Consider the following 26,946-nt stretch of genomic DNA (forward strand, 5'->3'; position numbering starts at 1 on the left):
CAAAAGAAACATTTTATCTTTTTAAATTTTCTTTGGCTTGCAGAGAAAAATGGAAATCCCTACGTATCCCAGCAGGCCTAGCGGAACTCAGGACAAATGCTAATAAGGGAGTCCAGGCACTTGACCACGCCCCCTTCCTGGGTTGGCAAGGCAACTTATACCAAGCCAGCCAATCAGTGAGATGCTCACCTGCGAGGGCGGAGAATCGATGAGAGCCAATGGGACGCGGGGCAGGTAGTTCTAAGGGCCAATGGCTTGTGAGGTGGGGCGGGCTTTTGGGGAAGGGACAGTGGTGAGAAAGATGGCGGCGACTCTGGGCCCCTCTGGGTGGTGGTGGCGGCGGTGGCGGTGGCGGCGCCGTCTGTCTGCTTGGGATGGGTCCAGGATGTTGCTCCTTCTCCTTTTGTTGGGGTCTGGGCAGGGGCCCCGAAAAGTCGGGGCGGGTCAGACGTTCGAGTACTTGAAGCGGGAACACTCGCTGTCGAAGCCCTACCAGGGTGAGGCGCCCGGGACGAGGTGATCGTGCATGGGGCGGGCTTCGCGACCTGAGATCCTCGGTAGAGGCGGGCGGCGACGGGCTTCGTGGCCCGGCCACTGCCGGCGATGGGTAGGGGCTCGCGGGGACTCCCGCGAAGTTTGGGAGCTACGGGTCCGAAGGGCAGAGGTCCGCCTCCCTCCCACTCCCGGCGCCGCACCAGCGCTGGAGGCTCCCAGCAGGTCGTCGCTGGGCCCTCGGATGCCGCCAGGGCTGGGTCTGAACGCGGGGGAGCTCGGCGGCGGACCGGAGAGCGTGGGAAGGAGAGAGAGCTGCGAAGCGGGGCGAGTGATGGAGGGCCACTAGCAACGAGCCGGTCTCCGGCTGGAGTTACAGAGGGGCCAGAAATAAAGCAGGAGGCGGGGCTGGGGCCGCGCTTGGCCCGACGGAGAAAGAAGACAAAATCCTGTTGCGCGTTAAAACACCTGTTCTTCTCCAGTTCCGGAGTCCTGTTGGTGACGGGGCTGGCAGCTTTGCTCTGTTAGGGGACATAGACTTCTAGGCACAGCCTGTCAACTAGAACATGTACGGAGGCGTCAACGGGGACCAAAGCAGTGCAGCTGGCTTAACTCACACAAGCCTGTTTCCCGCTGGAGTGTAGGCAGGGGGACAGCAAACAGGCAAACAGACCCCAGCGGAAGAGCCCATTCCCTACGGCCGCGGGTGATGGTGGGTTCACTTAGCAGGTGCACGGGCTGTCGCCATGGTGTGGGTCCCTGCCAATGCAGTGGGTTGTAGACACAGCTCTCGCTCTCAGTTACAGTCTGGCCTATCTGCTAAAGTCATGCTGGGATTGTTTAAAGAATGTGATTCAGCCCCAGAAGCCTAAGGATCAAGCTCTTTTTGGTTTAACCGGGGATTTTTTTTTTTTCCTTTCGTGGAGCTACAATTTACTCACATATAAAAAGGGAAGAATAGATCTGAGCTATGGTTACTCTGGCAGAGATAAAGGGTTGGATAAAGTGATAGCTCTGATGTGCTGTGGGGTCTTCGCCTAAGAAGGGCTTTGTGAAAAGAAGCCGAAAAGATGGTAAGGATTTAAGATTGATGCGTGATAGGTGGGAAAGGGGAAAGAAGAGATGACTGCAGCTTTTGGAGGGCCTTGTGGTGGCTTTCTGAATGGGTTGGTGTTGGAAGAGTACGAACAGATCTACTTCCTCCCTGTAGGTGTGGGCACTAGCAGTTCCGCATTGTGGAACCTGATGGGCAACGCCATGGTGATGACGCAATATATCCGCCTTACTCCAGATATGCAAAGTAAACAGGGTGCCCTCTGGAACCGGGTGGTAAGAATCTTCCTCCCTCCTGTGTTGGTGACCCAAAAAGTTCGCCAGAGGCATATTGGCTTAGTTTTGCTGTCTATTCTCAGTAATTTGTCTTCTGTGGTTATTAAAGGTTTTCATTTCAGAGGTTATGCCCTTCATCATGAAATCAGATATTTAGAGAAATGCTCTCTATTGCCCTAATTATAGCAAACAGTTCATTTTTATTCTGTTTTCTGAAATGTATTTAATTCAGACTTGGTAGTATGACTTCTTGGAGGTTAATAACTCGTGTTCAGTTACTGTGCTTTGTAAAGTAGAAGACTGGTCTTTTAAATTTAGCCCAGACTTCATCCTAGTTTCTCCCCCTCCCATGTTAATTCACTTTAAGGAGTCTAATTTTAAGTTTTATTGTCATATGAAAGCCACTTTGAGCCCTTGGTCATTTTATCTGTCCTTCTCTGGACCTTTTCTAGCTACATTGTCTTCCTTGAGGTATGGCGGCAAGAAGTGAATGCAGTATTCCTGGTGTGGCTGCACTCTGATTTTGTACAAGTGTAAGATGATGCTTTCTTTTTGGTTTCCAGGGCTTTTTCAAAACCTTTTATGACCGCTTTACTTTTGGGAATGGCCTTGGCATCCTTGAATACTTTTGGGTTCACATAAGCTAAGACCTCGCTTTTTCATGTTTTTTTTAAATCATTAGTTTTAGATAAGTGAACCCCAGAAAAGAGCACTATTTCTTCTCCCTGCTCATTTTATGTGCAGAGAATTCTAAAGGAGCAGAGGGAGAAGAGAAATTTCTCCATGAGCCATTTGCACAAGCTGGCCCCTTACCCCAGGTTGTAGCGCTGAGCGTGTTGGACAGCGTATGGTAATGTGTTCTGGTAGAAGAGGTGAAGGGCTGCCAGTTGAAAGACTCGGGTTCCAGATGTAGCTGTATCACACACCCACTGTGAGCCCTAGGCGGTTAGTTTACTTCTCCGTTTTTAGTTTTTCCATCTTTCAGATGCACTTCATAATACCTATTCTACACGCCCACCAGAATTGTTGTGAGGGTAGACATGAAAAGCTTTGGAAAGTTAAAGTAGTTACAGAAATGTACGTTGTTATACCTTACATCTGTTATAAGGTGCATTGATGGAGGTCTCTGGGTTACTAAATTATTCTAACCAGCGTTTGAAACTTTGCTGCTGTCTTGCTAGCTGTCTCTACATAACTCTTAGCAGCAATTCTACTCTCTGGTTTTCCTGCCCTTTTTCAGATTCTCTGTTACCTGTATTTTTAAAAAAATATTTTTATTGATTTCAGAGAAGAAGAGAAAGGGAGAGAGAGAGATTGAAACATCAATGATGAGAATCATTAATTGGCTGCTTCCTGCATGCCCCCTACTGGGGATCAAGCCCGCAAGCTGGGCATGTGCCCTGATGGAATCTTGGTTCATAGGTCTACACTCAACCTCTGAGCCACATGGGCCGGGCTACCTGTATTTTTTTATAACTGGCTATCAGAAAGAGCCTTGGAGTTGTTTCTGAGTTACGTATTTGGATAGGAAGCATTGGTTTGAGCAGTGGGTTCTCAAGTTTGGCTATCCATTGGAGCCAGTGCCTGGATTCCACCCCCAGAGATTCTGGTTTAATTGGAATTGGATATGCCTGGGCATTGGGGTTTTTCCTTAAAGCCCTCTAGGTGAATCTAATGTGCAGCAAAGTTTCAGAACATAGTCCTGATCAAAACTGTATAAGCATTGTGCTACAGCAGGCCAAAGGTAAGTGGCAGACACCTCTTGGCTCAGTATGAACCTCTGGGGCCTTGCCCTCTTCTCAGGGACATAATTCCCACCCACTGGCTATGGGGCAGCTTCCTGCTACTGAATTTCACTCTTGCCCTGAAATCTAAATGTAACAGCAGAAAGATGATAACCCAGAGATTGGGTTCATCAGAGTAGGGTTAGCTGTTGGAGAATTCAGAAGGATCTGCACCCCTTTCATTTGGAATATCTACTAATACTAACACTTTTGGAAGATTTCCCAGAAATTAAACTGAAAATGATCTAGCAATATGTTGTTTGAGAGCTAGAACAGTCTATTTAGAGAGCCTTTGGCTGAACCTCATTGGTCTATCTGCTCCTCTTTCTCTTCTTTCTTTTTTTTTTTTTTAAATATATTTTATTGATTTTTTACAGAGAGGAAGGGAGAGGGATAGAGAGTTAGAAACATCGATGAGAGAGAAACATCGACCAGCTGCCTCGTGCACATCTCCTACTGGGGATGTGCCCGCAACCAATGTACATGCCCTTGACCGGAATTGAACCCGGGACCTTTCATTCCGCAGGCTGACGCTCTATCCACTGAGCCAAACCGGTTTTGGCTCTCTTCTTTCTTCATGGTGAACTTTAACCAGGAGCCTCTCTAAGTCAAATACCCACTCTGGTTTCTACTTGAAAGTGTTCAACTATTTTTTAAAAAATATGTTTTTTATTGACTTTAGAGAGAGAGGAAGGGAGAGGGTGAGAGAGGCAGAAACATTAATGAGAGAAACATCAACATCAGTCGGCTACCTTATACATGCCCCCTACCGGGGATCCAGCCTGAAACCCTGGCATGTGTCCCTACTGGGAATCGAACTGGCAACCTCCTGGTGCATGGGTCGATGCTCAACCTCTGAGCTACACTGGCCGGGCATGTTCAACTATTTAGAGCACTTACCTCCTCCATTTTCCCAAGGTTTGCTACACAATTCAGAAAAAGCAATAGTCTGATTCATACCTACCTCCTTAAAATTTTCCCACCAGAGGCTTTCCCTGTGGTGAGGTTGGGAGTGGTCTCCTTTGGTGCATTTATGCTTCCTGGCCATGGGCATGAGGTTTGGGGGGATTGTAACTTACCCCTTCTCAAGGGAACTACAGCTTATTCCTTCCTCAGCTTGGCATAGGGCCAAGTCTAATTAGCGTTGTGTATAGCATCTGCTAATTATTCCTGGAAACCTTTTCCTAATGGCTTCATTTTTCTTACTCTTTCACAATGAACGAGGCTTTGACCTTCCTTTAAAATCTAAGCTATTTATTTATTTTTTTAATTCTTTATTGTTGAAAGTATTACATATGTCTCCTTTCCCCCATTGTAAAGCTAAGCTTTTTAGAGTCTTTCTATCAGAGGGGTGATCTTAAGCTGTAGGTGAGTTAATTCAGCCACCTGTACTCTACAGGTTGAGACGCTTTGCTGGATGGGTGTATGACGATAGCAATCTTACATGGTGTTTTAGTGTCTTTCCTAACTTTGGAGTACTATCCTATTTCTATTGGGAGATGTTGAAGAAAATTAGGAGATTTATTAACTTTTTATATTAAATCTCATATACAGTTGAATGGCTCTATTTATTTAATTTTATGACACAAACACTTAACAGGTCTTAGATTTCAGTTTTAACCTGTAGCCTCATGTTACCTGCATTTATGTTTTCCTAGTCTGTAGACTGCTGCTGAGGACTTCAGGGGCTTTGCATTCCATACTCCTCATTAATCCCAATGTGTGTTTTGTTTTTGTTTGTCACTTCAGCCATGTTTCCTGAGAGACTGGGAGTTGCAGGTGCACTTCAAAATCCATGGACAAGGGAAGAAGAATCTACATGGGGATGGCTTGGCAATCTGGTACACAAAGGATCGGATGCAGCCAGGTATTGGGACCCTGGGGTTGCTCTTGTGTAGGGTGTGACTGACCTGCTTTTTCATGTGCCCTCTTTTTGAGAAGGGTATGTCCCTACATATCAGCAGTTTCCCCTCTCCCTTGATGTCTGTGGATGAAGACGGGCCTGTCTAGTCTCTAGAATGGGGTCTGAGTCCTCGTAAGGAGCTGAACTTGACTCATCCTGGGCTGATTTCTTGCTTATTAGATCCTTCTTATTTCCCTGTGAACCCACCTGGCCTGTTGACTAGGTGGAAGCACTGGCTCTCCTGAACACTGATTACTGGGTGAGCAGATTCCTTCTGGCCTTCACAGAGACCCTCTCAGCACTCCTGAGTATGGAGAAGAGTGTCTATTTTCCCCGCTGTGTGGGAGCCATTGCCCAAAGCAAATGGCAAACTCCACCTCATTCAACCTGATCTCCTTGGCAATAAGAAGTCCAACTTGGGAATTCAGATCTCTCTTAGGGGCATGGTCATCACCAAGTGTTTGTGAGGCAGAATTCTTTAGGGGCGCCTTAGTAACTAGTCGGGATCTGGGAGCAGCTGTAGTGCTAAACAAGGTTGCAGTGGCCTTCTGTCTTTCCCCTGCCTTCATAACAACTACAGCTGGTTACTGGGTGCTTGCTACAGGCCATGCACTTTCCTGGGTGCTTTTACATATGTTTTCTTGTCTTAATCGAGGCCTGAGAGTCATTTGAATTTTACTTTTCCTCCATCATAGTGAATATTATTCCTTTATCAACTCTTAGCTTTATTTCATTGTTCATCATCTGTTCTCTCTCTCTAGGGCCTGTGTTTGGAAACATGGACAAATTTGTGGGGCTGGGAGTATTTGTAGACACCTACCCCAATGAGGAGAAGCAGCAAGAGGTAATGGCAAGTGTCAGAGCTTAGGACAGCCACATGGACGTTCCCGTCCTCTGCCTCAGGAATGCTGTTCAGGAGGGAACAGAGGGGCTAGAAAGTGAGGGGTTCACTGCTACTTTCTTCTTCTGTTGAACTTCAGCAGTTAATGGGTTTCTCAGGGTTTTTTGTAGAGAGAGCTGTTTATGGTGCACAGTCCTTTGGGAATGGCCATCTGAATGGGGCTTTCTCTTCAGCGTTAACAGTGTTTTCTGTCTTGTGCACATTAGGTGGTGGCTGGAGGTGAGCATGCTTGGCTGGTTGGTAATCTGGCTACTAGGCCAGCACCAGAGCAAGCTGATGTCCCTCACCTGGTGACTTAATATATCACTGCCATGTCCTCCTGCAGCTTGCTCACCCTTTCCAGTATCCTTTTCTTCTTCCTCTTCTCAGACCCGAACAGCCATTCTCTTCTCTAGGAAAGACTATCAAAGGAAATGGTTGGAATCTCAGGATTTTGTGGGAACCCAGGATCTGGCTTATGGCAGAAGCTTCTTGCTTTTTTGTTAGCAGACCCTAAGGTTTCTGTAGTATTTTCTTAGGCTACCAGCAGGTTGGTACTCTCTACCTGATGGCCCCACCATCAGGTGGTGGGAACATGGTTATGACAGGTTGTTGCTAGGCATCCTGTAGCTAAATAATATTTAGCAGGAAAGGAAGGATTAGGAATGGAAGTAGAATTCACTATATTTTTACCCCAAAAGTTTATGAAAATTTTCAAATTTATAAAAAATTGGAAGAACAGATCATTGTATATTCAACAACCAGATTCAACAGTTTTTAACATTTCCCACAGAGTTCACCTTAGAGGATGTGGAAAGTGAGACCTGAGTTAGGAGAATAACCTTTTGTTGTGAGTCCATTACCGAGTTGTTTGTGGGCCCCTCTTAACTCCACCATCATCAAACCCTGTTTAGGCGCCACACCCTGGGAATCGAGCAAGACCAACATGGTCCTTGCATTCAGTAGCGCTGATGTGTGAGAGTTCTGGGATGTAAAAGTGAAGCTATAGCAGCAGCATCTAACCTGGGGCGGGGGACTTCGTGTTGGTGGTGGTGGTGGTGGAGGTGGTGGTTGGGGAAGACTTTTTCCAGGAAATGACATTTACATTAAAGTCTGCAAAATGAGGAACCAATGTTTCATGCTGAGGGAAAAGCGTGTGTTAAGGTGATGAAGTGAGAGAAGGGACAGTGAGTGTGAGGGCACAAAGGGGATCAGAGAGAGGTGAGGCTAGAAAGAGAAACGGGGCCGGCAGCCTTGCCACGTTGCACAGTTCATATTGCATTCTTTGCATTAACACTTGTCTCTTGGGCTTGTTAACTGGACACTGAGATTGAGCACTGTCTCCTTGGGTGGTTGGTGGTTTGGCTGTTTAGACCAGCACCAGAGCATGGGTGTGTGTGACTCATCCTCACCGTGCACACTGTGGGGCCAGGTTCTGAAGGGTGGTGTTCCCATTAAGGAGTCTGGACTGTGTTCTAAGGCGGTAAGTGCATTAAAGGATTTTAATGAGGGCATGTCGTGACTAGGTTTGCTGTTGTGCTGAGGAAATAGTGGTCGGTAGAAATGCATTCGAATAAGAGGTCTGGGCTGCAGGGCCTGACTAGAGTTTTAAACCTGCCTCTCTGTGAATTGTTCAAATTGTCTTAGCTTCTATTTCACCATCAGGTACTATTCTGATTTGAGAAGGTATATATGGGTTTATTTTGTAAGGAGAGTAGCCGTTAATCAGAAAAATTAGTTGCAGATGGTAAAAAGTAGGACTTCTTTTCTGGCTAGCTATATGGTTCTCACTCCCAACTGCACATTGGAATTACCCCGAGAGCATTTAAAATGCTGATGTCCAGGCCCAGCCTCAGAGAGTCTAATGCCATTAGTCTTAAGTGAAGTTTAGCCAACCTTACTTTTCAAAGCTCTCCAGGTGAGTTACATGTATAGTCAGGATTGAGAAGCCCTGGACCACCATTGAGCCCTTGTTTTCTTATTTATTTCTTTATGAAATTTTTAAGTTAAAATTTTAAAAAACTAATAAAAGCAGTTTTGTTTACTAAGTGGCTATTTTATGCTTGCCATTTTACAAATAGTCTTAATCTTCATCAAATCTCCTTAGAGTCAGTATTATTTTCCCCATTTTACCAATGAACAGCTCAGAGAAGGTAAGTGTCTTGCTCAAGGTAACAGCCAATATAAGGTGGAGTCAGATTTTGAGCACAGGTCCACCTGATTCCCAAGGCTGTGATTTTAATTATGGTTGTTACCTCCCACCACTGTGGTGTTCTGCCGGGTGATTTCCTTGAGAATGGAGAAACTCATTGTTCTCATGATCGGTGCAGTTGCAGTACGTAGATCTTCTACCCCGTGCAGAGAGTATAGGAAGTGCACTCCTACCTCCCAACAACCTGGAACTACCTTGGAGGCTAAGATCAAATGTGTTTTGTTAGCAGCATGGTTTACTGTATGATATGATAGGTAAAGGTGTCAGCCATTGTTCCATGCATTTTATATGTATTATTTACTTAACAAAACAGTACTTTGGGGTATATGTAATTTTTGTCCATTATGGGTAAGAAACTAAAGTCCAGAAAAGCCAAAAAAACCCAAAACAAAACAAAAACCACAAAACTTGTTAGTGACACACAGGTAATGGGTTTGTGGGTGTTTTTTTAAAAATATATTTTATTGATATTTTACAGAGAGGAAGGGAGAGAGATAGAGAGCCAGAATCATCGATGAGAGCGAAACATCAATCAGCTGCCTCCTGCACATCTCCCACTGGGGATGTGCCCGCAACCCAGGTACATGCCCTTGACCGGAATCGAACCTGGGACCTTTCAGTCCGCAGGCTGACGCTCTATCCACTGAGCCAAACCAGTTTCGGCTGTGGTTTTTTTTTAAAATATATATTTTTTATTTCAGAGAGGAAGGGAGAGGGAGAGAGAGATAGAAACAGCAATGATGAGAGAGAATTATTGATTGGCTGTCTCCTGCATGCCCCATACTGGGGATCAAGCCTGTAACCTGGGCATGTGCCCTCACTGGGAATCGAACCTTGACCTCCTGGTTCATAAGTCAGTGCTCAACCACTGAGCCACGCCAGCCAGGTCAGGTAGTGGGTTTGAAATCAGAGACCACAGTCTCATTATTTTGATTTATTATTTTGAGCACATAAGGATAGAGTGACAAATATGGTGCCTTTAAAAACTAGCTAATGTCATGTGTAAAGATGTGCTGGATGAGGGGGACAAGGAGACTGCAGGAGTGATTTTGAACAGTTCATCAAATTCCTCAAGTTGCTGCAGTGAAAACGTTTCTCTAGTTTCTTGTTATCTTGTCACCAGAGTACACATGGCCTGTTGCTCCACTCACTTCCCACCACATTTGTCCACCAGGAAATACTGGGAAAATGCTAGCAACCATTAATGCACCTGAGAAGGGGTTTAGGCTTGGCTATCTGCATCAGAACAGATTGTCCAAAGTCACATAATTTCCCCACCTGTGATATAGGGATTGCAGTGTAGGTAAGTAGGTCAAGAGCTTGTGTATTTGGGAGTGCCGGATACTTACTACCTGTGCCATATGAGGTTGCCAGGTCATAAATCATTGTTGAAATAACAGCTGAAGAAATAGAAAATCTGGGTAGATAAGTAAAGAGATTGAATTAGTAATGAACAGTAACTCAGTCCTAGCCGGTTCGGCTCAGTGGATAGAGCGTCGGTCTGCTGACTGAAGTGTTCTGAGTTCGATTCCAGTCAAGGGCACAGGTTGCAGGCTCGATCCCCGGTAGGGGGTGTTCAGGAGGCAGCCGATCAATTATTCTCTCTCATCATTGATATTTCTATCTCTCCCTTTCCCTTCCTCTCTGAAATCAATAAAAATATATTTTTTAAAAAAACCTCACAAAGAAAAGCCCAGGACTAGATGGTTTCACTGATAAAATTCTACCAAATATGTAAAGTAGAATTAATATGGAATTCTTCTCAAACCCTTACAAAATATAAAAGGGACACTACCAACTCATGCTTTGAGTTGGTATTACCCTGATATTAACACTATGTTAGGTCATCACAAGAAAACTGCAGACCAATATCTTTTATGAATACAGATGTAAACATTATCAATAAAATACTAGCAAACCAAATCCATTAACATATGAAATGGATTATGCATCATGATTGAGTGTATCCTAGGAATTAATGTTTGGTTTAATATCTGAAAATTAATATGATAGACCATATTAATAGAATAAAGGACAAAAAAACATTTGATCATAGCAACAGATGTAGAAAAAAGTATTTGACATGATATAATACCTCTTTGTGATATAAAAGCACTCAACAAATCAGGCCTAGAATGGACTTCCTCAACCTGATAGAGGGCATCTGTGAAGAACCCTCAGATAACGTACTTAATTGTAAAAGACTGAAATCTTTCCCCCTAAGGTCAGGAACAGGACAAGGATTCTGCGTTTGCCACTTGTATTTAACACAATTCTGGAAGTTCTAGTCAGGACAGTTAGGTAAGAAAATAAAAACATCAAGATTGGAAAGGTAGAAGTAAAACTATTTCTATTAGCAGATGACATTATCTTATATATAGAAAATAAAAAATTCACAAACAGAACTAATGAATTCAGCAAGGTTATAGGATACAAGATCAACATACAAAAATCAGTTGTATTTCTATATATTTGCATTGAACAATCAGAACATGAAAGTAAGAAATTCCATTTACACTATCATCAAAAAGGAATAAAATACTTAGACATAATTTAACTAGAAACAAAACGCTTAGAAATAAATTTAAGAAAACTTATACTCTATGGAAGACAGTATGGAGTTTCCTCAAAAAACTGGAAATGGAACTCCCATTTGACCCTGTGATCCCACTTCTAGGAATTTATCCCAAGAAACCAGAAACACCAATCAGAAAGGATATATGCACCTATATGTTCATAGCAGCACAATTCACCATAGCTAAGATCTGGAATCAGCCTAAATGCCCATCAGTAGATGAATGGATTAGAAAACTGTGGTACATCTACACGATGGAATACTATGCTGCTGTAAGAAAGAAGGTACTCTTACCATTTGCAACGGCATGGATGGAGCTGGAGAGCATTATGCTAAGTGAAATAAGCCAGTCAATGAAGGAAAAATACCACATGATCTCACTCATTCATGGATAATAGAGACCATTATAAACTTTTGAACAATAATAGATACAGAGGCAGAGCTGCCTCACACAGATTGTCAAACTGCAGCGGGAAGGCCGGGGAGGGTTGGGGGGCAGGAGGGAGGGGGTTAAGAGATCAACTGAAGGGCTTGTATGCATGCATATGAGCATAACCAATGGACATAAGACACTGGGGGGTAGGGGAAGCCGGGGTATTGTCAAGGGCGGGGGGAAAAAAAAGGACACATATGTAATACCCTTTGTAATGCTTTAAGCAATAAAAAATAAATAAATAAATAAATTATGAGAGAAATATAAAAAAAAAAAGAAAACTTATACTCTGAAAGCTATGATATATTGTTGAAAAAAATTTAAAGATCATCTAAATAAATGTAAAGACATTCTGTGTCATGAATTGGAAAACAGTATTGTTAAGATGGTGATACTCCCCACACTGATCTATAGATTTGATGCAATCCCTGTCTATCAAAAATCTAGCTGACTATGCAGAAATTGACAAACTAATCCTAAAATAAAAAATTCAAGAGAATCAGAATAAGCAAAATAATCTTGGTAAAGAAGAGCAAACTTTGGAGGACCCACAATTATTGACAGTATTACAGATGTCCCCCATTACCTCCCTTTTTGCCTTCTTCATCCATGAGTAATTGATTTTTGATAAGGTTGCCAAGACAGTTCAATGGGGAAAGAATTGTCTTTTCAACAAATGGTACTGGGACAACTGGATTTCCACAGGGAGAATAATGAAGTTTTTCTAATCTCACCATACACAAATTTTAACTCAAAATAGATCAAAGAACTAAAGTTAAAAGCTAAAACTATAAAACTCATAGAAGAAAACAGGATTAATTCTTCATGACCTTGGATTAGGCAATCGTTTCTTAGATATGATACCAAAAACAAAAGCCACAAAAGAAAAAAATAGATAAATTAGAAACTTGTACTTCAAAGGATACCATCAAGGAAGTGATAAGACAACCCACAGACTGGAAGAAAATAAATGTAAATTATATATCTAATAAGGGACTTGTAATAATTCTTTATATATTCTAGATACAACTCAATAATGAAAAAGAACACAATTAAAAAATGGCAAAGCATCTGAATAGATATTGCCCCCAAGAAGATAAACAGATTGCCAATAAACACATTTAAAGATGTTCAACATCTGTAGCCATTAGGGACATACAGATGAAAACCACAGCCCTGATTGGTGTGGCTCTGTTGAGCATCGTTACATGTACCAAAAAGTTGCGGGTTTGATTCCTGGTCAAGGCATATACCCAGGTTGTGGGTTCAATCCCCAGTCAGGGTGGATATCGGAGGCAACCGATTGATATTTCTCTCACATCAATGTTTCTCTCTCCCACACTCCCTCTCAAAAAATCAATACAAGCATTAAAACTCACAGTGAGATGTCACCTCACACCCACTTGTATGGCTAAAATGGAAAAAACATGATAACAAGTGTTGTTAATGCTGTGGAGTAATTGGAACATTGGAGCCCTCATGCACTGCTGGTGGGAATGTAAATGGAGCAGTTGTTTTGGAAAACAGTTGGGCAGGTCTTCAAATGGTTAAACATAGAGTTCACCTAATCCAGCAATTCCATTCCTAGGTGTATATACTCAAGAGAAATGAAAACATATCTACATAAAAACTTTTACATAAATGTCCATAGGAGCATTATGATCATAGCCAAAAAATGAATACAACTCAAATAATGAGTGGATAAACAAATATGATGTATCCTCACAATATCATTCAGCATTAAAAAGTGAAGCATTGATATGTGCTCCAATGTGGATGGCCCTTGAAGACATGCTAAGTGAAAGAAGCCAGTCACAAAAGACATATTTTATGATCCCATATGTACCAACTGTCCAGACAGGTTGATCTATAGCGACAGAAAGTAGATGAGTAGTTTTCTGAAGCTGGGCTAGGGTGGGAGTGGGGAGAGTGACTGCTAGTGGGCAAAGGGTTTCTTTTTGGGGCAGTGAAATGTTCTAAAATTTATTGTGGTAATCACAATCTTAACTCTGAATATACTAAAAGCCATTGAATTACAGACTTTAAATAGGTGAATGGTGATATTGCATGAACTGTATCTTAGTATTGCTATTTTGTTAAAATTGATTCAAGCATGACTTGATCACCTTTTCTTACCATTATGAAGTCATCAGCTGACAGCCATGGTTCCTCATGACAGCCCACATGTTGGTGAGAAGTTGCAGGGAACTCTGGGAATGGGAGTGTCCTTTTTCAGTTGAAATCAGTATGATGACAAGAGGCCTTCTGGAAGGAGAGCACAGAAGGGCAGCCCTTTGCATCCTTGGCTTCATTCTTCCCGGGAGACTTGGGCCTCCCTCCGTGAGGTGAGACAGCGGGTGGGAGAGGGGGAAGAAAGCTCATGGTCCCAGGTCCAGCCAGCTTGGAAGCGAGTTTGAGGCACTCCCCATGTTTTATAATGTGATCATTGTTTTTCCTCCTTTGAAACTGGAAGAAAATTAACAATACTGTGCCATCCAGGTTAAAAACACATTCCTTTGCCCTAACTGGTTTGGCTCAGTGGATAGAGTATCAGACTGCGGACTAAAGGGTCCCAGGTTCGATTCCGGTCACGGGCACATGCCCAGGTTGTGGGCTTGATCCCCAGTTGGGGGCATGCAGGAGGCAGCCAATCAATGATTCTCTCTCATCATTGATATTTCTATCTCTCCCTCTCCCTTCCTCTGAAATCCATGAAAAAATATATATATATATTTTTAAATATTTTTATTGATTTTTTTACAGAGAGGAAGGGAGAGGGATAGAGAGTTAGAAACATTGATGAGAGAGAAACATCGACCAGCTGCCTCCTGCACACCCCCCACTGGGGATGTGCCCGCAACCAAGGTACATGCCCTTGACCGGAATCAAACCCGGGACCCTTCAGTCTGAAGGCCGACGCTCTATCCACTGAGCCAAACCGGTTTTGGCCATGAAAATATATTTTAAAAAAATACTCCTTTAATAACACATTGCCTTGATGAAGACACCAGTCCCTCTTGGTCTCTTCGTTGTCGGCAGAAAGAATCTTTACGTTATTAAGGAAACTTCATCCGTCTTTAATTCTCTTGTTATCATCCAACATGGATGTGACTTAGGGGTTTTGTTTTGGTCCCAGGTGAGGTAGTGTTTTTCAAGGTACTCCTTTGGAGAGTAGGTGTGTGGAGTATTGGCAGGTTCTGATGTGAGTAGGCAGTGAGGCTGTTTCATTGCTGAGAGCTAATTTTTGAGGGAAATAGAAATGTATGGCTTTCTGCTGGAATTGAGTGAAGGTGAGGAGAAGATGTTTTGTTTTTGAGACAGTGAAAGAGGGAGAGAAGAAGGAGAAAAAAGGCAAGAGCCTGCGCTTAGCTTTGGGTTAGTTCTTTACTTTATTTGGGTTTTGACCCTTTTGAGAATATGATGAAAGATGCAGTTACACGGGATTTTGCATTCAATTTTAGGAAGTTCATGAACTCCTCAAAGTAGAACTGTAGACAAGATCTTCTCATTAACGAGACATATCCACATACTATCAGAATGATGGGCAGCAGTGAACTGGAGACATGCGCATTAGGCAGTGTTCTGAATCTTGGCAATTGTAATCGGGGTAGACGAGTCATGAACTTCAGTGTTTGGTGTTTGGGCATACATCAAGTTTAATGCTTTCTGATTTTAGAGCACTATTGAAGTCCTCAAGTTACATTATTTTGGTTCTAGTGGGGTCACAACTAACATAAATGGGCTTAAAATCATCCCATGAGTTTAAAAGATCATGGTAATGTTCACAAATGTGAAAGTCTTCCAGGCAGTTAACTGGCTGGAGTGTCCTCAGTTGAGCTTTAAGACTTGGGGACAGTCCCTGGTATAGCTTGGTAGTAGTTTGGGAGCTTAGGGAGCCGGGGCCTTCTCATGCTGCCCAATGATGTGAGAACTCATTGATGTCACTCTATGTAAGATGGATGTTGCTGAGTTACCCTGTCACCTTTGTACCAGATTCCTGCATAAAGGGCTAGTTAGATGAAGATTACTGTAGGACCAGTGACTTACAAAGTTTTTAAGCCTGAAAAATGGCTTCTGTGTGTTCCACCAGTGTCCAAAGGGAGGGACAGACAGAGGTGTGAAGGGAGATGCTGCAGAAGGGGCATTTGTTTGTTGTTCTTTTTATATTAAAGTTCATTATAGAAAAATCAGAAAAGGCTAAAACAAAATGTACAAACAACTTTTTAAAAACAAAACATTACATCACATGAACATGCCGTTGTTTTTTTCATTTTAAGTTTTTTAGATATATAGAAAAATGAGAAGATGGCAAATACTAGATTCAGACTAACCTTTTAAAAATTTTGACATCGTTTTAGACTTACAGCTAAATTATAATATAAAGAATTCAGGGTGCTCTTTACGCAGATTCCCCAAAATGTTAATGTCTTATTACATTTGCTTTGCCTTTTTTGTTGTTGTTAATCCTCACGGGAGGATATTTTTTTCCATTGAGAGAGGATGGAAGGGAGGGAGAGAGAGAGAAATATCGATTGGTGGCCTCCTGCATGCGCCCTGACTGGGGCTGGGAGAGCAAACCTGCAACCCAGCTACGTGACCTTGACCGGGAATCAAACCCAAGACCCTTCCATTCACAGGCTGATGCTCTAACCACTGACTCGTGCTGGCAGAGCGCTTTGCCTTTTCTTCACCTCTGTGTGTGTATCTGTGTCTCTGTCTGTCTGTGTATATTTTCCTGAACTAAGGAGCAAGTTGCCTTTCTTTAAGATGCTCCCTTTATTCTAAATACTTCACTTGTTTTTCCTAAACACAAGGAATTCTCTTACATAACCACAGCACAGTGATCAAAACCAGGCACTTAATATTGATATCAATACTATTGCCTAATTTACTAACCTTATTCAGATTTCATCAGTTGTCAAATCTGTCCTTTATGGCAAAAGAAAAGCCAAGATGCCATGTTGCATTCAGTTGTCATGTCCTTCCTTCGATCTGGAACCATTCCCCAGTATTCCTTTGTGTTTCAGGGTAGAGAACTAGTTTCTTGTTTTTGTATCTCACAGTATATACTAAGCATTTTTCCATATTGGTAGATATTGAGAGCAGTGTAGCTCTCGCTGAGTGACTGAGCCAGGACTCTGGGCTCTGGCTGCCTGTTTCAAATCCTGCTTTCACTACTCAATTCCTGTGTTCTCGCTCTCTCTTTTCTTTTAATCCTCACCTGAGGATATGCTTCTTGATTTGAGAGAGAGAGAGATATGAGAGAGAACATTGGTTGGTTGCTTCTTGTATGCAACCCGACCAGGATCGAACCCACAATCTAGGTATGTGCCCTGACTAGGAATCAGATTCGCAACCTTTTGGAGTATGGGATGATGCTCCAACCAACTGAGCCACACCAGCCAAGGCAAAACCTATTAAATAAGTTTTGTCCTCTTAAACAAGTTTTCTTACCTGTGAAATGGGAATACCAATACCATAACCGTATGGGGTTCCCATTGAACTTAAAGGAATGCATATGTGCTCATTACTGGTACAGTGCCTGGCACAGAGTAAGCTCTCAGAAAGTGCTAGCTGTTCTCACCACTAAGTGACACTCACAAGGGCCACTGCAGGTGTCTTCGCAGTAGCCGTCGTGGCTCTGTTCTCTCCTACCGTTTTTCTTCATATCTGTCTAGGTTCAGAGAGCAAACTCGGCCGGCTTACTCAGCTGCAGGATGGTATAGTTGGAAAAACTGCCCTAAAGAGTGGCTCCCAAGTGCTCCCAAGTTCATGAGCTCCTGTTGGTGACAGTTTCACTGGTCTGAGAGTAAGAACAGTGAGGAGACTTCTGATAGATGCCAAATGTTTTATTATGACATTACATATTTCTATCTTTGGTATTAAAATGTTCTTTTAAAAATTATATTTATAAAAAAAGTGATGTTTATAAAGATGGTTGTCTTGTCATTATTGTATTTTAATGTATTTAGTAGATCAGAAAACCAACAAGGTAAACCTGTTAACTTCCAAAATATTTTTGGAGATTTTACTGGTCCATGACAAGCCAGTGATCTGGGAATTACTGCTCTAAACTATGTGTTTAGCGTTGTGGTTATATATGAGCACCTGTAAACAATATTTCTATCTGGAATTCATTCATTTAGTCATGGATTGAATGAACATTTATAATTTATTGACTCCCTCCTGAATGCCGGACACTGTACCAGATGCTTTACACGTCTCATTTCATCTTCGGAATTAGCCCTGTGTGCCGTGTGTTCTCCCTGCTTCCGGCAAGCAGAGGGGATCTCAGCTGGTGGAGCTCACCCCAAGTTGTGAAGCTGGGAGTGGCGTGGCCGCAGTTAGAACAGCTCTCCCTGCTGACAGAGGCCATGTGTGCTCTTTTCTGTTCAGTGGTTCACAGCTGTGTGCTTCGGGTCTGGGGAATTTTAGCACAGGGTTCGTAGATCCACAAGTTCACGAGTCTCCTTTCAATCAAGATATGTTGAAGGTACAATTATATGTAGGTGCCTTTTTAACAAAAGTGGCCTTGCAGTACAAAAATGTGAAAGCACGTCTCCACCCTCCAGACAGCGATTTGCACAATAGGCAGGAGTTCCTCATTTTGGTGACTCTTCAGTTAGGAATGGAACTGCCGCCTTTGCCCGAGTCATTGTGATTCTTCAGCCTCCGGTTCCAGCTCCATTAAGCCTGTCTATGTTGTTTCCCATTGAAATTAAAGCATCTGGAACAGTGTCTGGCTGGTAACAGGTCTCAGGAAGCATCAGAGGAAGGAACGCTTTGTGCTCTACACCCTTACACACCCTTCTCTAGGGTAGGGCTGAACTGAGCCAGTGTAGGTCTCTTGTTGCTAGTACTGTAGCAGTTTTCTGGAGCAAAACTATCCTTGAACCATTTGCCATGTTTCAACACTCCCATGGAGCTTTGCCTTGTCCACATGTTATAGGTTATATATTTGGAAATATATGTCCACAGGCTCAACTAGAGGGTAAATGATCCCTTTGGATTCATGTTCATTTCACAGCCTCTCACGTGCTGGGCTTTTTGTCTTCTGGGCACTAGCTATATTCTGAGATCCTGGCCAGTAAACAGCATCTTGAATTTGGAAGAACTTAGCCCTGTCTCTCCTGTCTCTCCCCTTGCTATGGAAATGCTGCAATCTGGGTACAAACTTGTGGCCTGACCTCCTGACTCTCAGAGACATAAGGGGGGCCTGCTTGGATGGTGTAATGCTGTCTGTTTTATAAAGCTTCTGTAAGCTTCAGGACCTTAGAGAGGTCTTCCCAGAGGATTTCTTTGCAGATCTGGTGATAGTTACACCTCCTCTCCTCATAATGTACAAGCACCTGTGAATATAGTTTTGCCTATAATTTTGAGAGGCACAAGGACTTGAGTGTCCTCCACGCACCCTAAGTTTCTGTTTGGGGATTGAGACTGGTTTGCTCACCCACCACCACTGGGTCTTAGCTCTTCCATGGCCGTTTCTTTCTGACTTGGTCTCCTGTCTTCTGTGCCCTCTCTTGTTTTCAAACCTGTGGACCCTCTCAGGCCCAGAAGAGGAGATATTCTCCAGGAGTCCAGGTATTCAATTCTTGACCCACCATGGCCATCCTTTATTCCCTGTGTGCTCATCCAACATTTGCTACTGTTTAGAATCCATGTGGCTCTTGTCTCAAGAGTCACCAGTCTCTGATTGTGAGTGCATCTTCATTTGCATGTTGATATTGGGGACAGTGTGGAACTCACCAAGTGGCATGTGTCATGTGACCTCTCCTTCCATCTGCACTGCCTAGCACTGGGCTTGCTCTTAAATGGTAGCTCATCATTTCTAAGGAAGATGTGCTCCTAAAATTTTATTGAAGAGAGAGGGCCTCTGAAGTAGGGTAGGAAAGTGGGTGGGATCTGGGGAAACTTGCAGTGGGAGAACCTTGCTCTGTGTGTTATTGGGAGAAGTTGTGGCTGAAGCTTAACTGGGCTAGAAGGTTTTTTGGCTAAAACAGTCATGTTGGCTAGAGAACACCATCCAGCAACCTGGTTCTTTTTGAGTCCTGGTCCATTTTGCATCATGTGCTTATAGGATTTTAGAATTTGAAAGGAATTATCCTGAATGGAAAGATATCACTGATCAAAAGGTATTTTCAGAATACCTGTTGTGTTCAAAACACTCGGGCCGGGGGGAGGGAGGGGATGGGCTAATGTGGAGACATGCAAAAAAGCATAACAAGTTATTTTTTCTTAAAGGAGTTTACATGGCAGTTGGGTAGATAGGTACATAAACACAAAAAGCCACTAGTGTGGAGCAGAGGAACAGTGCAAATGGTGTTCTCAGGGAGGAGATTAGAGCCTTAGAGGGACCATGTCAGACCCACCCAGACGTGTAGCAAGGAGGATCCTTGAAGACAAGGACAGAGTTAGTCGCTTCCTGGGCCATATCACTTGAGTGTGGGTTCTAGCGTGTTGTTAATGAGGCTGGGCTATTGTCTGGTCTCTGTAAGGTGCTCAGCTTGTATGTGCATAGTTCTTGTTGCTCTTTGCTCTTTGCACTTCCTCATTGTCCTCTGCTTTTCCTTCCCTGCCTTCCTAGCGGGTGTTCCCCTACGTCTCAGCCATGGTGAACAATGGCTCCCTCAGCTATGATCATGAGCGGGACGGGCGGCCAACAGAGCTGGGGGGCTGTACGGCCATTGTCCGCAATCTCCATTATGACACCTTCCTTGTGATTCGCTATGTCAAGAGGCATTTGACGGTGAGTCCCTGTTCTGGACCAGTTGGCAGTATGGGCTGTCTGGCTCCTGCTCCTGGGGCCTGGCCCTGATTTCTCTCTTCTTTTTATTCTAGGTAATGATAGACATCGACGGCAAGCATGAGTGGAGGGACTGCATTGAGGTGCCCGGGGTCCGCCTGCCCCGGGGCTACTACTTTGGCACCTCCTCCATCACCGGGGATCTCTCAGGTACTACCACTGCACTTCTCATTTTCCCTGACTGAGGCCGTGTCTCAGTGGCCAGGCCTTGGTGAAGCTTCTCAGAGGGGAGAGCCAGACAAGCAGGACTTTGGGAAGCAGGTGCCCTGGGAGTGCTTATCTTCCTGCATTCTCATACCCAGATTCCTTAAGACCCCAGGCTTAGGCTGGCCTCAGACAGCGGTCCTGGGAGATAGTTGGAGCTACAGGAAAGTAGTGTTTGCCTCTTCAAGGAGCCAGCTCTCCAGCTTGTGTTTTGAGCTCTGCACTTTTCTGACTCTGCTGCCACCTTTCTAGTCTGCTTCCTCCCTCCCACTCCCAACGTGTTTAGTTCTCCTTCTCTGAACAAGGCTTCTTCGTGACTCTGCTGTCCCCCTTGACTGGCTCCCAGGCCCTGCTTTGTGTTCAGACTTCTGGGTTTCATGTATAGAGATGCTCCCGTTTCCAGCCATTCCATTCTGAACATACTGCCCTGGACCCATGTCTCGACTGTGCATTAGCACTCTCCCTGCCTGCGTGACACTGTTCTCAGTCCTCGCTCTATGTCCTCTCATCAGCTCTTTTGACCATGTGCCCTGAAGGTCTGTGCCACTGACAGTACCTGCTGCTTTTCTTTCCTGTCCCCTCGACTTTCTTTCTCCTTGTCCCCATTTGTTCTCCCCTTGGCTCCAGTCCCAATCATAACGTCATTTGAGAAGAGGTAAAGAACCAAACTTTTGGAATTTTTGGACATAATTTATTATGAATAAAGCCAATAGGAATAGAATTTTCTTCTGGCAAAAGGGAAAGGCAAACACCCATCTGAGATGGGCAACAGCTGCTTGGTTCCAGCGTGTGGCCAAGAGCAAATGCGGGCTCGGTAAGGCCATGCTGTCAGTTTTTCAAGAGAAGCTGGGAATCTGGATTTTTAAAATGAAATCTGATTTTTAAAATCATGGCTTAAAAAAAAAAAATCAACTTTATTGAGATGTGCTTTCCATACAACAGAAGTACATAGTTGGAAGAGTTTTGACAAATATTTACACCTGTGTCATGACCTCCATCGTCAAGACACAGAGCGTTTCCATCACTTCGAGAAGTCCCGGTGCCCCTTTTCAGCTCCGCCCTCACCTGCTCTGCCCTGGCAACCAGGGGCTGAGTACTGTGCAGAAGGCTGAGGCGTGGGCAGAGCTCCCCTGGGCCCAGGCACAGGAGGCACAAGCTTTAGATCTTTGCTAGGTAATCTTATTATGTGTTTCAAGTTGAAATGTCTTCTTTGCATTTTCCTTTAAGCTTACATGTTTCTAGGACCTGTCAGTTAACTTCCAGGTGCACTTTTCAATGGGAAATTGTTCCCAACTGTTAGAAATGACCAAAGAGAATACAGTCATTTTTTGTTTGTCCTAAGGAGTCCTTTGCTCTAGGTTTTTGGTGGTAATGCCTAGGTTAGTGAGTCTGTGTTCTCTACCCATAGAATGTCCCTAAATAGAAATTGTCTTTCTCTTTTTTTTTTAAGTAAAACTTTATTAAATACCCAGTTTTGGCATTATTTCCTTAAATATCTTTACCTTTGAATAGAATAAATGATGGGCATCAAGATCGATGCAAGCTAATCTTTTTTTTTCTTTTTGTGTGCAGGCTAATCTTAAATAAAAGCACTCTTGAACTGGTTTATATTTAGAGAATTGGTAATGTTTGATCTTCTTGGTCTTGTTCAAGAATCTTGAAATCCTCCAAAGAAAGACTGCTTAAGGCAGTTGGTAAAATGTGTTCAGATGTGCCTTTAGGTAATATGTTATTTGCTTCTAGATTCTTCACCAAGCAAGTGGCTTTGATCCATCTTCGAGTTGCTCTGCATTCTTTTTGTAGGCAAGTTTTCATTTTCCTTCTTAAACTTGCTATTTCTTTTTCCAGTTTAATTATCCTCTTTTTTGCCTCCATAGGATTCCTAAAGGCATAACTGTGTTCAAGTAGCACTTGTTGACTATTAATGTTTGATTTTAAATTAGAAGGTCCGGTTGGAGTACAACTGTTACTTTTCTTCAGAAGATTCCGTGACTTGAGTTTCATAGACTTTATATGGGTACAGAAATCAAAAATGGTTGGAACAGCATCCATTTTAAGTACTCGAGTTTGTCCTGTTAGATCAAAACAGGAGGCTTCAAAGTGCTTTGAACAAAGAAAAGTATGTTTTCCTGGCACAAAATTTTTGCGCTAACTAGGCGAACCCATTCTTTTCTTCTTTTAGGATCCAAAGGAAACCTGTGGAAGCTGAGGTTAATGTACTTGTTGTAGGTAGTGGCACAGCTCGCCGCGGCGCAATTGGTCCCGCCGAGCAGAGTCACGGCGTGGGGTGGGCAGCAGGGGTGCGGATGTGTGTGTGTCGGGGGATAGGGATCCACCTTCCCTCTTTATGAATTTGGCCGACTTGAGCCCGTAGAGCCGTCAGTCCCGCAGCACCAGTCGCCTTCCTTTGCCTTCACCAACATGGCGGACACAACCCGGTCCCCTCCCTGGCCCCCAACGGGGAGAGGGACTACTGCCGAAATTGTCTTTCTCTTAAGGTCTTTCTTGTTGATACCTTCTTACTGTTAGGCAGTGGGTATTTAAATGGCTGAGAAAGTGGGGTACACTCCAGCCGTTTCAGTCATTGGTGCCCCACATTGTGAGGAGCAGTGCCCTCCTTTTTATTCTGTCCATGGCTCCCACTCAGTCCTGACAGCAAAAAAACCTCATTGAAGGCAAATCCAGTTTTTCAGGGTTTGCTAAGGGTCTGCTAACATTCTAAGTCTAAGCAGGTATAGATGCCATCCTAGTAATAGAAATGGCAAAAAATCCAACCAAGTAGCCATAATCTCCCTGGCATTCAGATTTGTGGTCTCTTAATACCAGTCTCCACTGAGAGGAACAGGAGCTTCTTGGAGAAATGGCAGATCTATGGCAAGAAGTGTATAAGTGGGAACTTTCCAGAAAAGCAAGGAACATACCAAGAATTACTGGGCCCTGGCCAGTGTGGCTCAATTGGTTGAATGTCATCCTGTGCACTATAAGGTTGCTGGTTTGATTCCCAGTCAAGGCACATGCCTGGGTTGTAGACTCGATCCTCCGTAGAGGGTATGCTTTCACATCCTTTTCTCTCCCTGCCTCTCCTTTCCTCTCTCTCTAAAAGAAAAAAAAGTTAATAAAATAAAAAAAATCTTAAAAAACTACTGGGTTTATGAAAAAAGACTCAGAAACCAACTTGCATAGGCTCCCACTGGAACAAAATGGGTGGAGTTGAGCATCAGTAAGATGTACATCCTCAGTGTATTGAAACACGTCAAATGTGTTTGAATTGATGAGTTTATAATGATGCTTTAAAAAGAGAGAGCTCACCCAGCATGGCTCAATGGTTGAGCATTGACCTATGAACCAGGAGGTCAGGGTTCAATTCCCGGTCAGGGCACATGTCTGGGTTGTGGGCTCGATCCCCAGTGTGGGGTGTACAGGAGGAGCCAATCAATGATTCTCATCATTGATGTTTATATCTTTCTCTGAAATCAATCTATCTATCTATCTATCTATCTATAATATTGTAGAATAATGAAGAATATTCATGTTCCTTATCCTTGTTTTTAGATGAGAAAACAGGTTGCAATTATATTTTTAAGGTCACTGCTAGTTAGCTGTGGAATCGAAAGCTTGAGCCAAGATACTCCAAGATACCTCTTTTTGAGGGGGCTTGAGCAGTACTTTTTCCTTTAGACAACCATGACATCATTTCCCTGAAGTTATTTGAGCTGACGGTGGAGAGAACCCCAGAAGAGGAGAAGCTGCATCGAGATGTGTTCTTGCCCTCGGTGGACAACATGAAGCTGCCTGAGCGTGAGCAATAGGACCCCGGGAAACGGCCCACAGTGGGAGGTTGCAGTGCTGGGGCGGGCCAGGGGACCTCACCCACAGCTCGCAGGGCTGTCTCCTTTGTCCTTTCCCAGAGGGATATGGAGCACTGGCACCTCTTGTCACTTGTCTTCAGGTTACAGATGAGCAGGAGGAGGCGGCTTCGTTTTTGGATTAAAGCATCTGGAAAGGGAGAGTCTGAGTTCTGTCTCCCAGAATGGGTACTGGAACCTGGGGGCTTTAGCTTGTTGGTGGTCTTTCCTAATGGGTAGGCTCCCAGGGGCTGACTTGCTTCTCTCTTGCTTCCTCAGTGACAGCCCCGCTGCCGCCCCTAAGTGGCCTGGCTCTCTTCCTCATTGTCTTCTTCTCTCTGGTGTTTTCCGTGTTTGCCATTGTCATTGGGATCATACTGTACAACAAGTGGCAGGAACAGAGCCGGAAGCGTTTCTACTGAGCCCTCCTGCCGCCACCTCCGCTGTGGCTGTCCCCATGAGGTGTGGGAGGAACAGGCGCTGGCCTGACCACACAGCCCAGTGGTCTTCTCCATTCTTCAGCAGCCGGTCAGGGACTGTGTTCTGTCACTGGAGCTTTGAGTTCAGGGACACTGTATTCCCATGGTCATCTGTGAGGACCTCTGACTCTGGTTCAGGAAGCCCACCCACCCCAGGGCAATGCTGCTGTGAAGTGCCTTTCCCTGCAGTCCGTCCACTGGGAGCTCAGAGGGTGGAGATAGGATCTCCTGGTATGATGCCAAGATCACAGAAAAGAACTTTGTAACCCAGGATGCCTTGGTGTTGGACTCAGGACCCCCGTGCTTCTTACTTAAATCTGCAAAGAATGGAAAACTCCTCATACCTTCCCGCCATCCATTCATTGGTTTTTGCTTTTGTCTAAGCCTCTGTCCACCTGAGCAGCTCTCCTTGGAAATCTGGGTGGAAACTTCTCCCTCCTTTTACTGTCCTCTTCACATGCAGCCTGAGATCGAGAAGACCTTCCAGGCCTGTCTGTCGGAGCCAGGGCTGCAGAACAAACATGTTGCACTGACCCTCATTAGGTGTCCGCAGGGAAGGCTTTCTGCTTTGGCCCGCTGCTCTAGCCTTTGCTTGTCTGTGTGGATCCTGGATCTGTTGGCGTGTTTGTGATCTTCCCAATGAGGCCCTTCCATTCAGCCCTCAGTCTTGTTTGGCTGGAAGTTGGTGTGCAAGTTAAGAGAAGCTTGGAAGATCCCGTGGATGAGTGGGCTGAACTGTGACACTGACCTGCTCCAGGTTTTGACACCAGAAGCAACATTTGCTGAGTGACCCGACCACATGAAGATGTTTCTGGACCAACTGGAGCCTGCTTAGCTGCATGTTTTGTGTCTGTCATGGTCTTTGGAATCCTACTTTGATTTTTCAAAATGTAAGAAAACTTTTTTCTTATAGTCTCGGCCTGGATACTCCCCAGGAGGAAATCGGGCTTTTTCTTAATGGATAAGTAAGTTGCTGTTCTCGTGTTGCAAATCTGGGTCAATAGGCCCTTGTCATCTGTGCCTGGAAGAGTTCATTGTCATTGAGCAATAGAGCCTGAGTGTCATCCTCCAGGGATTAGCCCTTATTTACTGCCTATTGGACAAGGGGTCACACACCGCGCTACTCACCCATCTGCCTATGATGAGATTGGTTGATAGAGAGCCCAGAGCTGAGCTCTCCTAGCCTGTACTTCTGTAGCCTAAGGGAGATTCGTAAAATGGCTGATGGAAACCCAACAGGAGCTTCTGACTCGTGTTCTTCCTTCTGGGCGTGGGTTTAGGAAGGCTCTAGGCCTTTTTGCTGAGCCCGTCAGTCCTTGCTCTGCCTTCCCTCCATTGTGAAATCCTCAGCTCAACCCAGAAGGAAAGGAGGGTCACCTTAGCTGGGTACAGTCTCTGTCCTCTCGGGCTGGCTTATAGCCTTCCAGGTGCTTAATTAGGCATCACAGGCAGTAACACTCCCCTGCAGGTGGGATTAAGATGGGATCTGCCTAACGCCTTCCCCACCACAGTAGAGCAGCTCCAAATTGCCAGGGGACCAACTGATCGAGAGCTTGGCCCTGGGACCAGGTAGAAAAAGTAAATGGTTCTTTTGTCTTCTTTGAGGTCAAGGGGAGATTGGATAGGCCCCTGTGGTGGAGGACCTAGGTGGGCTCCTGAGGGGAAGCACGTGAGTGTGAATGCAGATTTGTGGGTTTTGTGTGATTTTAGCTCAGGTGCAGGGCCGCCTTCTGACTAGACATGGGGTGTTCTGTCCTAGCTCTTGTATTTTGTCCTGGAAACAAATGTTTGCCCCCGTAAATGGGGCTGGATATTGTTCTGGCCACTGCATCGCAGGTGTGTTCTGGAGGAGGGTTCGTGGTGTGGCTCCAGTAGCTCACCCCACGGGGCCATTCTCTCCTCACTGCCACCCTTTCCCTCTGTTTCCCTCTGACTTCAGAGCCTCTTCATGTGGAAGAGACAGAAGATGGAGGTAGTGCCAAAGGCTACTCTGCTTCCTGTCCC

The 26,946-nt window shown here is 44.4% G+C and overlaps 1 protein-coding gene and 1 pseudogene across 12 annotated transcripts; one reads left to right on the forward strand and one right to left on the reverse strand.

The window, feature by feature from the left end:
• The first annotated feature begins 268 nt into the window (after positions 1 to 268).
• On the forward strand, positions 269 to 25,854 carry LOC139020106 (VIP36-like protein). Of its 12 annotated transcripts, none has more exons than XM_070429705.1 (9): positions 302 to 497; positions 1,703 to 1,821; positions 5,355 to 5,472; positions 6,270 to 6,352; positions 19,160 to 19,192; positions 20,196 to 20,357; positions 20,450 to 20,564; positions 24,297 to 24,416; positions 24,743 to 25,854. In XM_070429705.1, exons 1-9 carry the CDS (start codon positions 302 to 304, stop codon positions 24,883 to 24,885), a joined length of 1,089 nt encoding a protein of 362 aa, XP_070285806.1. In that variant the 3' UTR covers positions 24,886 to 25,854. The 12 variants fall into 12 exon arrangements, with proteins under 12 accessions (XP_070285818.1, XP_070285806.1, XP_070285807.1 ...); XM_070429706.1 differs by lacking the exon at positions 24,743 to 25,854 and adding an exon at positions 24,527 to 24,729; XM_070429707.1 differs by lacking the exon at positions 24,743 to 25,854 and adding an exon at positions 24,568 to 24,728.
• Positions 22,230 to 23,934, reverse strand: LOC139019584 (THAP domain-containing protein 2 pseudogene; annotated as a pseudogene).
• Positions 25,855 to 26,946: the final 1,092 nt, after the last annotated feature.

This window comes from Myotis yumanensis, unplaced genomic scaffold, assembly GCF_028538775.1.
Source record: "Myotis yumanensis isolate MYYU_CA2020_CCGP unplaced genomic scaffold, mMyoYum1.0.hap1 SCAF_11, whole genome shotgun sequence".
Taxonomy (NCBI): domain Eukaryota; kingdom Metazoa; phylum Chordata; class Mammalia; order Chiroptera; family Vespertilionidae; genus Myotis; species Myotis yumanensis.

Excerpts from the sequence above, each read along its gene's own strand:
- LOC139020106 (XM_070429705.1), top strand. The coding sequence starts at position 302 with ATGGCGGCGACTCTGGGCCCCTCTGGGTGGTGGTGGCGGCGGTGGCGG. Across the intron at positions 1,822-5,354 it reads GTGCCCTCTGGAACCGGGTG|CCATGTTTCCTGAGAGACTG; the intron begins GTAAGAATCTTC and ends TTGTCACTTCAG. Across the intron at positions 5,473-6,269 it reads AAAGGATCGGATGCAGCCAG|GGCCTGTGTTTGGAAACATG; the intron begins GTATTGGGACCC and ends CTCTCTCTCTAG.